This window comes from Ovis canadensis, chromosome 1, assembly GCF_042477335.2.
Source record: "Ovis canadensis isolate MfBH-ARS-UI-01 breed Bighorn chromosome 1, ARS-UI_OviCan_v2, whole genome shotgun sequence".
Lineage (NCBI taxonomy): Eukaryota > Metazoa > Chordata > Mammalia > Artiodactyla > Bovidae > Ovis > Ovis canadensis.
Window position 1 is genome coordinate 92,511,379 of NC_091245.1, and position 12,843 is coordinate 92,524,221.

The window sequence follows — 12,843 nt, forward strand, 5'->3', positions numbered from 1 at the left end:
TGTTATAAGGAAAACAGTTTCAACTTTGCCAACACCTAAAAGTGTATCAGAGACAATCCTCTCCCCACTGTCACTCCCCCAACTCAGTTTCACAGACCAACTTTGAGAAACTACTTTAAGTTACTATTCTCATGTATTGTCTGTTATCAGGAGTGTATATAAGGAAATGAAAAGCAACTAGACTTTCCTAACTAAAACTCTTGGTGTAGAGATATTAGACATCGTAAAGACTCTGGATTTAGAATATGAATTTACCCAAGTTTTAGGCAGCTGGAATGAGAGATCTGAAATGCAAGTAACTGTCAGGCATGCTCTATTTCATCAAATGTCAGAAAAACACCAACAATTTGCCTTCCTGCCTCTTCTTTCTCCTTATCGTGAGACAGAAGTAATCACAAAAGCAATAGGGGACAACTGGAAGTCAACAGAAATAAGAGCAGTACAATTTATTGGGGGCTGGGCACTATATGAAGCAATTTACAGTGTATTAATCCATTTAAGCCTCACAATAACACTGTAAAACAGGTATTATTATTCTTCTCAATTTACAGACGCTAAGTAACAAACCCACAGTCATTCAGGTAGTAAATAATAGAGCTCAAAAATAAATGCAGGCCTTCTGACTGCATTGATTCCTGAATTACGTACATTTAACCAACCACAATGCTAGAAGTTGTTAAAGTGCTTTTGTTTGATACAACTTTAATAACTGATTGCTGATGACTATATTATCATTCAAAAACTCAAGTAGGGCCTAAAAAAAGTTTCCCAGATAAGCCACGCCCAGAACTAGCCAACTGCCATTTATTACACATACTGCTGGGGAAAGAAAATCCAAGAACTGTAACGGAAGACTCCCCTAGTGGTTCACCATGTGCTGTGCTAAGTCACTCCAGTGGTGTCCGACTCTGCGACCCTATGGACTATAGCCCGCCAAGCTCCTGCGTCCATGGGATTCTCCAGGCAAGAACGAATACTGGAGTGGGTTGCCATTTCCTCCTCCAGTGGATGTTACCGACCCAGGGATCAAATCCATGTCTCTTATGTCTCCTGCATTGGCAGGAGGGTTCTTTACCACTAGAACCACCTGGGAAGCCCATGCTCAGTGATAAAACCATTTTGAGGACGAGCTCTTCACACTATATCCAGAGGTATTCTCTCTCACTTACAACATGGATGTTGCCATCTCAGACTTTTCACAAAAAGTTGAAGATTCGTAGACAGAATCATTTCCCCATGTTGATTCTCCCATTATTCCCCACAAAAGGTAAGTATATTAAACTTATGTAGATGTGAAAACTTAGCATTAAAAACAATAACAGAATCAGAATTTTACTGGATAAGAACTCAACTTCAAATTGCAGACCTGGAGAGGCTGTCTAGCTGACCCGCCCAAAGCTACACAGTAAATTAGTAACAGCACCTAATGCAATTTACTCCCAAATCAGATCTTCATCCATATCACCATGCTGTCTATGCCCTACTACAAAAGTCTCAACTCCTTCAAGAGTTCATCTGAGAGACTATTCAGATGCACCAATACATATCTGTACTTTTATTGATACATTATTAGATTTGCACATACCAACTTAGTTCAGTTCAGTCACTCAGTCGTGTCCAACTCTTTGCGACCCCATGAATCACAGCACGCCAGGCCTCCCTGTCCATCACCAACTCCCAGAGTTCACTCAAACTCATGTCCATTGAGTCGGTGATGCCACCCAGCCTTCTCATCCTCTGTCGTCCCCTCCTCCTCCTGCCCCCAATACCTCCCAGCATCAGGGTCTTTCCCAATGAGTCAATTCTTCGCATGAGGTGGCCAAAGTATTGGAGTTTCCACTTCAGCATCAGTCCTTCCAATGAACACCCAGGACTGATCTCCTTTAGAATGGACTGGTTGGATCTCCTTACAGTCCGAGGGACTCTCAAGAGTCTTCTCCAACACCACAGCTCAAAAGCATCAGTTCTTCGGTGCTCAGCTTTGTTCATAGTCCAACTCTCACATCCATACATGACCACTGGAAAAACCACAGCCTTGACTAGACGGACCTTTATTGGCAAAGTAATGTATCTGCTTTTCAATACGCTATCTAGGTTGGTCATAACTTTCCTTCCAAGGAGTGAGCGTCTTTTAATTTCATGGCTGCAATCACCATCTGCAGTGATTTTGGAGCCCCCAAAAATAAAGCCTGACACTGTTTCCCCATCTATTTCCCATGAAGTGATGGGACCAGATGCCATGATCTTCGTTTTCTGAATGTTGAGCTTTAAGCCAACTTTTTCACTCTCCTCTTTCACTTTCATCAAGAGGCTTTTTAGTTCCGCTTCACTTTCAGCGGTAAGGGTGGTGTCATCTGCATATCTTAGGTTATTGATATTTCTCCCACTATTGACATACCCACTATTGACACCTATTTGACTCAACCTGAAACAAACCTAAAAAAAATAAACACAAAAGCACTTTAAAAAGCTCACTATTAAGATTCAACAAATATTAACTAACTTATCTATTTTGATTTTCCAAATACTCCAAAAGCACATAAATCAGTTCTTCTCCTCAAAATATTTAAATCCATGCCTCTCAAAGTGTGAAAGATTCCAGAATCAGAATAAGATACTTATTAAAAATTCAAATTCCCAGGGTCATCCCCAATTAAACTGAAACAATCTCTTAAACTCCCAAAATGGTATTTTAAAAAGCTCTCCATATGATTCTTATTCATCCAACATCTACTTATTGAACATTCACTCTACAACATTCCAGTGGGAAACAAGGAACAAACAAGTAAACAAAAACAAGAAAACATTTTGGATTTTATCTGTGCAATGAAGAAATAAAGGTAATATATCAAAGAGCGACCTGAAGACTACAAATGTCCCTTAGCAATCTCAAGGGACTGGTTCCAAAACCCCCATCAGATATGGGATAGCCAATTAACAGTACTTTAAAGAGCAACCAGACACAGAGTTTTCAGGACAATGAAAATACTTTGTATGATATTATGACAAAGCCATGTTATTATACTACATTTGTTCAAACCCTCAGAATGTACAACAAGAGTGAAACCCTAACATAAACTGTGGACTCTGGGTGATTATGATGTAGGGCGATCAACTCTCAAAAACGTACCGCTGTGGTGAGGGATGTTGATAATGGGAGATACTATTTAGGTCTGGGAGGGTAGAGTTATATGGGAAATTTCCTTATCTTTCTGTATCTCACTTAATATTGCTGTAAACCTAAAACTGCTCTTTAAAAATAAAGCCTTAAAAAAAATAAAAGTCAGGAGGTCTTTCTGCACAGGCAACATTTGAAGTGAGTAGCCCTTCACTTAAGAACAGTGGTTCTCAAATTCAGTGTGCATCAGAATCACCTGCTGGACTTACTGAAAATGATTTCTGGTTAGACGGTCTTGAATGGGGCCCGTTCCTAACAAGAGTGCAGGTAATGTCGATGCTGCTAGTCCAGAAACCACACTTGGAGAATGATGGATCTAAAAGGAACAGCTAAAGGGTTTGAATAACTTTGGTGTGTTAGAAAAGGAGGAAAACAAGGCCATTAGAAGGGAAGGTAATGTCATTGCTTCGGAACAACTTAAGACAGTAAATCAAACTACCAACCATGCCTATTCAGACCAGAGAAAGAATCACAAGCTGTTCAATAATACCTTACAGTTGCAAAGCATTTCACAGAAAGTATTTTCACTTTCTTTACTTAATTTGCTTTAATGAGATATAAGTGAAGAACTATAAGCTACATTTTAGAGATAAAGAAACTGAAGGACAGAAACATGATAAACTGAGGGAACCAGAAAACAAAGGGCAGAAACTATGCTCCCAACTCCAATCCAGTGTTCCTTCCAGACAGCAAGTTTGATTTTTTTTTTAAAGGCAAAGTAAAAGATACACACAGGAGGTAATACTAAGTTATTTTCTAGACTCTGCTGCCTAAAAATATGGTAGCTTCCAGACTTAATCTGTTCTAGATACTGGTTAGAAAGCAACACTACCTTAAGACTGACAGTATTTAGTCTCGTCTACTTATTTCTCCTAGTTCCAAAACAAAGGATGACAAAGTGAAGAGGACATTTACACACAATTATTCTCTGTCCTGCATAAATGAAACAGAACTAACTTCATAAGCTCAGTCCCTCAGCCCCATCAATCAAACACAATTCTCATCTTGTATCCCCTCTAAATCTCTCACCTAATCCAGGTTCCTACTCATGAGGCCCTCAGCAGTTAGTTACACACCCATTATCCACCCTCCCTATACCCATTATCATTTAGTATCCTCTCCATCAATTAAACCCTCACTTTTAACTTAACATTCTTACCTGCAGGTCTCAATAATACTTCAAATCCAAAACTGAAATCATTACATCCTCCCTCCAAAACACAACACACACACACACAACCTGTTTCTGTGCCTGAATTATCTGATTTTGCATTAATAGCACTGCCACCCACCAAACAAGAAACCTGGAACTTGGCCTAGACACCTGTGTCTCTCTCACACCAATCTCAACTGGCGCCTCATCTCCATTCTCAGCGCTACTTACAATCAGTTACCATCAATGATAAACTAGCTGCCATTTCACTAATAACTACCATGTACTAGTCACTTTGTTACATGTACTAGCACCATGTACTAGTCACTTTGTTAAGTCACTTTATTCTATCAATAACTTTATCAGGTAGATAATTTTTGTCCTTGTAAAATTAATCTGTCCAACTCACAAGCAAGAAGTGACCAAGTAGGCATCCAAGAAAAACGTTTTCTCCAGAAGTCCATACCTTTCCCCCATAACAAAACATTTCCTTCTTCAACACCTAACAGTTCTTTACCGGCTAATTTCTCTCTTAGATTACTGCCAGAATTTTCCTAACTAGTCCTGCCTCAGGTTTTTTCTTCCCTTACCTTTCGATGTGCCCCCAAGCAATCTTTATAGATCACAAATGTCATCCTTTTACCCTAATACAAACGTCTGTGAGGTGACTTCCCTGGTGGTCCAGTGGCTAAGACATGGCACTCTCAATGCAGGAGGCCCAGGTTCAATCTCTGGTCAGGGAACTAGATCCGACATGCCACAACTAAAGACCCCGCATGCTTCAAGGAAGACCCTTGCAGGATAGATAGATATTTTTTAAAAAGTCTGTGAGGGACTCCCTTTAGTCTATCTACAATGTACCAGGATACAGTCTACAGGACGAATCCAAAACCCTTTAGCACAGGGCCACAATCCCTTACCTTCAGCCCCAAACTTCAAAAGCTTTGAAATTTTAGTTTTTTTCATGAGTCTGCAACAAAACCCACCCTGAATTGTAGGGGATTATTTCTCTATCCCATTAGTGATATTCATATGCCTCACTACAGAAACATTAATACTTAATAATGAATTGTTAACCCAGACCCCGCTGGAGTATTGAAGACCTCAGAGGAAAAAGAAAAATTTTTCAAAATATTCTGACCTCTAAAACACACCTGGTCCCAAGAGCTTCAGGTAAGGGATTGTGACTTCTTACCTACTCAGCCCATCAAACCAACTTAATTTCCAGTGATGACCTGATCCCGTCCCAGGAATGTATAAGGTGCCCTGTGTTCTGAAAACTCTACAACTCAGTGACCTACTCACCCTTCAAGAAACCTACTCAAGGACTGCTTTTCAGTAAAGTTTTCCTGACCTTCTCTTGACTGTGCCACAACCACTGTATCCACCGTCCACTGCTGTATCTCATACGTCTGTTTCCCCTATGCTGGGCAGTGAACCGGCTCCTCACTGCGTATTTTATCCAATCGTAGCACGGTATCCGAAACACTAAGGGTCCATTAATGTCAAAGAATATAAATTCATCCCAACTCTCCCTAACACCTAATTCCCTTCAAAGCTCAGTTCTCCTTTACCCCTAAACCTAAGGTTTTTTTCCCTGGCCATACAGGCCCCTCACAGCGATTTTGTTTCCAGAGTTCCTTCTTCTCAATGTCATCCTAAAGTTACTTTATACCAGACGCCTTTTCTTAGCCCCAAATTCGCCAATGCCCTTTAACCTTCCCAGTCCTTTAACCTTCCCAGTCCTTCTTTCCCCTAGCTTAGAACAAGTCTCCCCCCAAGGCAATTCATCCTCACTGCCCTTATCTCTTACCTACTCTCTCCTCAACACCTCTCGGGGCTGGGCCCTCCCTTAAAAACGCTTCTCACAGGCGGATTCCCAGACCCCTTCTTCGCTCACAATCCGTTCCATCAGCTCCCGAACCTACGCTCGGCCAGAGTCCACGCCTTCCCGGCCCGTATCTGCACACCACGAACCTCCCCTGCAGCCGGCGTCCCCTCCCCCAGCCTCTCTCTCTCCCCTCCCTTCACCCTCCCCGTCTCTCTGGAGGTTCAGCTTCTCTGAAAACTGTCCCAGGAGCCGTGTCTTTCACCTCTGAGACTCTTCAGGATCACGCCGGTCCGAGCAGCCCCGAACCCGAGTACTCTCAGAGGACCCCAGATCCTCCTCGGCACAGCAAACCCCCTTCGGCCCAGACCTCGGGCCGGGCCTCCCGCTCACCTTGCTGGATGTCGCCGTTGCTGCCCCCCGGGATGGGCACGTTGAGTTGGCGCTCGGGCTCAGGCAGGCATCGCAGGCAGAAGGAGTGAAGACAGGGCAACAGCTTGGGCTCCGCCTCACGCCGGCTCTGCAGGCTCTGCTGACACACGGCGCAGGTGTCCAGGAGCGAGGCTGGCGGTCCTGGAGGCGGCCCCGCCGAGGGACCCGGAGCAGGAGCCGAGGCCGGAGCTGGGGCTGGCGTCGATACTGCCCCCCCGGGAACTCCAGGGCCCATTGAGGCTGCAGGGGCTGAGGCAGCCGGGGCCGAGCCCGAGGAGGCCGCGGCCACCCCCCCGTCGTCGGGCCCGGCCGCGCCGCTCTCCGCGCCGGCCCTGCCGCCTTCCTCCTCCTCCTCCTCCACCAGCACCGCCGCGAGAGGCGGCTCCGCCTCCTGCGCCGCGAGCCCGGCGGCTCCGGCAGTTACCGGCGCGCTACTGCTGCCCCCGCCGCCGCTCTCAGCCTCGCCGCCGCCTTTGTTTTCCGCCATGTTTTCCTCTTTGAACCCGCCGGACCGCCCCGCGCCGCCCGCCGCCGCCGCCGCCCCCAGCCCCAGCCGCAGCCGCAGCGAGAGCGGCCGCCGAGAACGAGCAGGCTAGAGAACGAACGAACGAGAGCGCGCGCGCACGCGGCACCCCCAGCCTGGCGTCGCGCGGTTGCTGGAAGGCGGGCGCGGCGCGCGCACGTACGCACGGACGTCCTCCGGAGGGAGGCGGGAACTCCGGGCGCGGGCGCGCAGCCGTCCAGGTTGCCCCTCCCGACCTCTAGGGCCCGCACGTAAGATTCCGTCCCGCTGCAGTTCCGTTCGCAGTGAGCTTTTAAAGCCTGAGACTGTTGAGGCTAAACTACCTTTAGTCGCGAGTGGAAGAACTCGGACGCGGCCACTATACGGGGAAGAGTGGGAAAGGGTGGAAGGCCGGGGCTCTTTCCTGTAGAGCGAGCGACTCGGGTGGTGCGGGTCCCAGGGCGGGCGCATCTCCGCGGAAACCTCCCTCCGCGCGGGGTTAGACTCCCAGGCTTCCTGGGTCTCTGTGCTTTAATTAGCCGCGTTCCTTTGGATGATTGTATCTCTCGGGAGCAGTAAAGGGAGGATTTTTGTTTTTAACTGGCGGCTTACCAGAAATAGGCTGAAAAAACTTAGTGAAGAAAAAAAAAAACTCTTTAACCGCTATTTTTAGCTTCTTAAGGTGATTGTTTCTCTGCCGTTGCTACGCATCAGAAAACCAATCGACTGAGAGGCTTTTTCAGAGCGGAGATGTGCCAGGACCACACCCCAGATCTGCATCAGGAAGTGGGGGAGAGCTGATGAATGTTGAAAGCGCTTTGACTGACTGATGGGCGTCAGTTTGAGAAGTCACGCTCTGACCAATATTATGTCTTCAGAGTCCCACTTAGTGTCCGGGCGTGAGTTGAGTCGCAAATACCCTAACAAGTGTAGTTAATAGCAGCTTTCAGGAAGGTTTGTCTTTATTTGGGAAACAAGTACTATGGCTGTTTTAATGTTCAGATCGTGAAGTACTTTCCTCTTCAGACAGTGTTCCCAAGAAATATTCTTGAGCTGGTATAAGTCCTTACAATAAGCCACCTCGAAACATTTTTCATTTATTCGTTCAAAACAGTGACCTCTTACTACGTGACAGGTAATGTTTTATAGATGCTAGGATTGCAGCAGGGAACAAAGGAGACCCTTGACTTTCAAGGAGTTTGCAGTCTGGGGGAAGAGTGATGTAAATATATGCAGGGAATGACAAAAGCTATGAAGGGGGAAAAAAGAATTCAGATTAGAAGTGATTGGGGAAGTCCTCTGTTGATCAAGCTTTGGTTCTCTTGCAGAAGAGTGTTCTAATCAGAAAAAGCAGTAAGTACAAAGGGCCTGAGGTAGACATATTCTTGGCTTGTTACAGTCTGTGTGACTGGAGTGACTTGACAGAGGCAAAGAGAAGTTGAAGAGGAGATTAAAGAATTGAAGGAGCCGGTCACATACAGAGATGGCCTTCAACTTGCTAAACTTTTGTGTTTTGGAAAAGAACTTTGAAAAACTGCTTTCTCACCTCAAACAATTTAAGATGATCCTAAAAATTTTCATCAAGAGTGTAAATAGTTGCAGAGACTGCCATTTCTGACATTTTGCATTACTAACATTTTTCAGTTGTCATTAATTTTAAAACTACCCAGTGGAAAGGTAAACAGGTGGTTTAACAAGCATCATCCATTTAAAAATTATATAATCAAAAGTGTTCCACTTCATTAGATAATATTAAACATGAAAAGTAAAATGTTAATTGGGAATGTCTCATAATGAGATGACTGATAGTGGGGGTTTTTTTTGGTTTGTATAGACATAGATGTATATAACATTACTAGGAAGAGATACAGTCCTGTATCACTTATATTTTTATTGGCTTAAGTCACTGCATTAAAAAAAAGTGTGTATACGTACACAAATACATATATACATATCTAAATGAGAGTCAGATCATAAAGAGGGCTGAGTGCTGAAGAACTGATGCTTTCAAACTGTGGTACTGGAGAAGACTCTTTAACAGTCCCTTGAACTGCAAGGAGATCAAACCAGTCAATCCTAAAGGAAATCAGTCCTGAATATTCAGTGCAAGGACTGCCACTGAAGCTCCAAGATTGAGGGCAGGAGGAAAAATGGGTGACAGAAGATAAGATGGTTAGCTGACATCACCGGCTCAATGGACAGTTTGAGCAAACTCCAAGAGATAGTGGAGGACAGGAAGCCTGGCGTGCTGCAGTTTATAGGGTAGCAAAGAGTTGGGACACAATTTAGTGACTGAACAATGAACAACAGTACCTGGCACATGGTAAACATGAAATGAATGTAAAAGTAGACCCAAAGGGTCATGAAGGGAACACAACTGGAGGTAGAAACAAAGGTACCGGAGAGAAAAATCTCAAAAGAAACTGTACTGTGGACTGAACGGAGCAGTGGGTATAAGGATCCCACCATTTCCCTGACGTTGGCTATCTTTTACGCCAACTGCCTTGCAGGAACATTGTAAGAAAAACACAGTTCTGAAATGAAGAGAGATATCAATCAGAGCCTAGTAGCTCTGGCTGTGGAGGAAACTGCGATGTTGCTGGTAACCAGAAGAGGAAAGAACTTTCCAGCTATCCAGAAAAGAGAAAGAGCACTGGGAGTGAGCCATGGGGAGAGCATAATTCATGAGCTGGGTACAAGAGGTTGACAGCAGTGAGGCAGAGTAGCCCAAGAGTACCATGATGGTTTGCAGTGGCCAGTTCTGCCACTCTTGGACAGAGGAGCCTTGTTGTCAGCAGGCTTGGAAGCAATGCACAAAGACCAGCAGAGGAATGCTGAACTGCAGTTAAGATTTGGGGCATTTCTGTCAAAGCACCATGCTTACAATCATGAGTGGGTGAGACTAGGGGATATAAAGGTGACATTTTGTGATTTAAAGTTCACTTCTCTGAACACAGGCATAAGCACATGTACCTTGGTTTAGCATGTCTTTGGACTTATCAGAAAGTTCAGTTTCATAATAAGGACCTTCCTAATGCACGTGTCAAAAGACCAAAATTTTAATGGGTGATGTTAAGGGCGATTTTTGTCCAGAAATATGCCCAGTGCTCCACCGTGGAAAAGCAAAGGAAGTACAGGAATGGTCTGGATGGAAGACAGGTCTGGCCCCTGGATTCTCTTACAGTGATACCAATAAGAACAAAGGCATCACCTGGGAGAAGGGTATTGGAAGATCCCAAGAAGTACATCCCTGGAACAAAAATAATCTTTGCTAGTTACGAAATCAGAAAGGGCAGACTTGATAGCTTATCTCAGAGCTGCTAATGAGTAGTAGTTGGCCCACTGCCTTATTTCTTCAAAACAGAAATCTCAACTTCTTTTATGTGTAATGTTTAAATTGATCGCATATACCAGAATTCAGATCATGAATGGCTGATAAAATATTTCTGTTGGACAGTCCTGAATTAAAAAACATTGGCTGTGGTTAAATTAATATATTCAGCTTTTTGAATTTTGATAATAATTCCAATTCAACAAGTACTATCACTGTTCCCTCTTCTAAAGGTTTGACTGATGATGTCCAGCTTTTCAAAGAAACGCTGAATGCCATTTCAAAACCTATAGGAGACTGGTTTTAATTTAGATTTATAGAACTGATTATATGAACATAAAATCTATATTTAAATACTGGGAAATCCTTTTATTGTCTCATAGAATTGAGCAAGATTCACCTGCATTTCAGTTTTTATTCATTAGACTGTAAAGGGCTGGACATAAGGTAGCAATGTCCTCTTTATCATTTTGGTCTTAACTATGCCAATCCAAAATTCGCTGTATCTAAAATTTTGCCTTTGGGAATTCTCTGGTGATCCAGTGACTAGGATTCTGCAGCCTCACTGCTGAGAGCCCGGATTCAATCCCTGGTCAGGGAACTGTTAATAAGATCCCACAAGCCATGCAGTGCAATCAAAAAGAAAATAAAATGTTGCCTTTTACTTAATGAAAGGCATTTTAGTGTGGTTTATGTAAGATATCAAAGAATATTTAACACTTTTCACATTTTATTGATGACCTATAATAGCAGATGCTTTTAAAAGTTGATGTGACAGGATATGAGCAAGTTAAACTTTGCTTGTAAATCCTTTCAGTCTTAGACTGAATTATAATTCAGGGTTGTCTTTAAATGACTATTCAAAAACACATGAAACTAAAAGTCCTATACCTTGTGATTTGTAATAATATTTTTGCAAACTCATTAGAAGGATTAAAGTACAGGAGGTATGCCATCAGCACAAATTTGTAACTTATGTCGTTATAAGGTTTAAGATAATTAAAAACAAAATCTTAGAAAAAATAAAATTCATTTCTCAGCATTTCATGATGTTGGGCAAAGTGCACTTTGATTTCCTGGCGCGCTGTTTTCTGAGTTTGAAAACCGCTAGTACCAAGAAAAGTCTTCCCAGGTGGTGCTAGTGGTAAAGTACCTGCCTGCCAATGCAGGAGACATAAGAGATGTAAGTTTGATCCCTGGGTTTGGAAGATCCCCTGGAGAACAGCATAGCATCCCACTCCAGTATTCTTACCTGGAGAATTCCAAGGACAGAGGTTGGCTGTAGTCCATATGGTTGCAAAAACTCTGATACAACAAGCGACTTAGCCCTCATGCGCAGAGTACCAAGAAATGGGACAAATGACAGAATTCTAATTGCTAGCCCTTTGGCTTTTTTATATTTCTAAAGCCTTCCAAGGCACATGGTTAATCCCAACACAATTTGTAAAGTGATTTCACACACATTATTTCTTGCAACAGGTAAGATGCATTCCAATTTAGATAAACAGACTTCATAATGTGAGTGTACCGTAGCGTATTAGCTCTCTGTTGTCATACAATAAGATTATTTTCCATTTTTGCTATTATAAATAATACTGTGATAAGCATTATGATGAATAATACTTTGCATGTCTATAGTTATTTTTTCTGAATATTCCTAAAGATAGAATTGCTGATTCAACAAGTATAGCCATTGTGAAAAAATTTAATATGTAAATAAAAGTTATTAGGTTATTAAATAACTTGATTGTGCTTGATATTTTTGCCACTACAAATAAAGATAAATTAATGTGCAATCTGTTTTTCAAATTTGTTTCTAAAGTTCTGTTTCCTCACATCCCACTTACTCCTCAGTCTCCTCTGACATGGCTTCCATTTCCAACAGCTCTTGCTAAGGTCATCAAGGACCTCCATGTTTTTTTAAATCCAGTAGATGTATTTCATTCCTAACCTTATTTGTCTTCTCAGTGGGATTTCATATCTTCGACCATTCTCACTTCTGGAATCACTTTCTCCCGTGGTTTTCATGACACCACACTCTTCCTACCTCTTCTACTCTGTTTTTCTTTTACAAACTGTGTTGGGGTCCCTAAGAACAGACTAGAAGAACTCACAGGACTCGAAAGAGCTGGTATACTCATGGTTATGGTATATTACAGTGAAATGAACAAATTAAAATCAGCAAAGGTAAAAGATGAATGGAGAAAACTCCACAAGAAAACAGGCACAAACTCCAGGTATCTCCTCCCAGTGAAGCTGCATGCACTCATTCTCCCAGCAATGATTTGTCACACCTTTGTGAAATGTTACCAAACAGGCAAGTTCACCCAAGCCTTGGTATACAGGGTTTTTAATGTGGGGGAGAGTTTGTCCCATAAGGTATGGGATCACCCACATAACTGACCTCAGCCGTTTGAAT

General features: G+C 43.1%; 1 protein-coding gene across 2 annotated transcripts in view; it reads right to left on the reverse strand.

The window, feature by feature from the left end:
* Positions 1 to 7,739, reverse strand: part of TRIM33 (tripartite motif containing 33) — a 144,605-nt gene extending 136,866 nt beyond the window's left edge. For both annotated transcript variants that reach the window (XM_069601307.1, XM_069601301.1), the window contains exon 1: positions 6,553 to 7,739. In XM_069601307.1, the coding sequence (XP_069457408.1) occupies positions 6,553 to 7,078 (526 nt within the window). In that variant the 5' untranslated portion in view covers positions 7,079 to 7,739. The remainder of the gene's footprint in view (positions 1 to 6,552) is intronic.
* Positions 7,740 to 12,843: the final 5,104 nt, after the last annotated feature.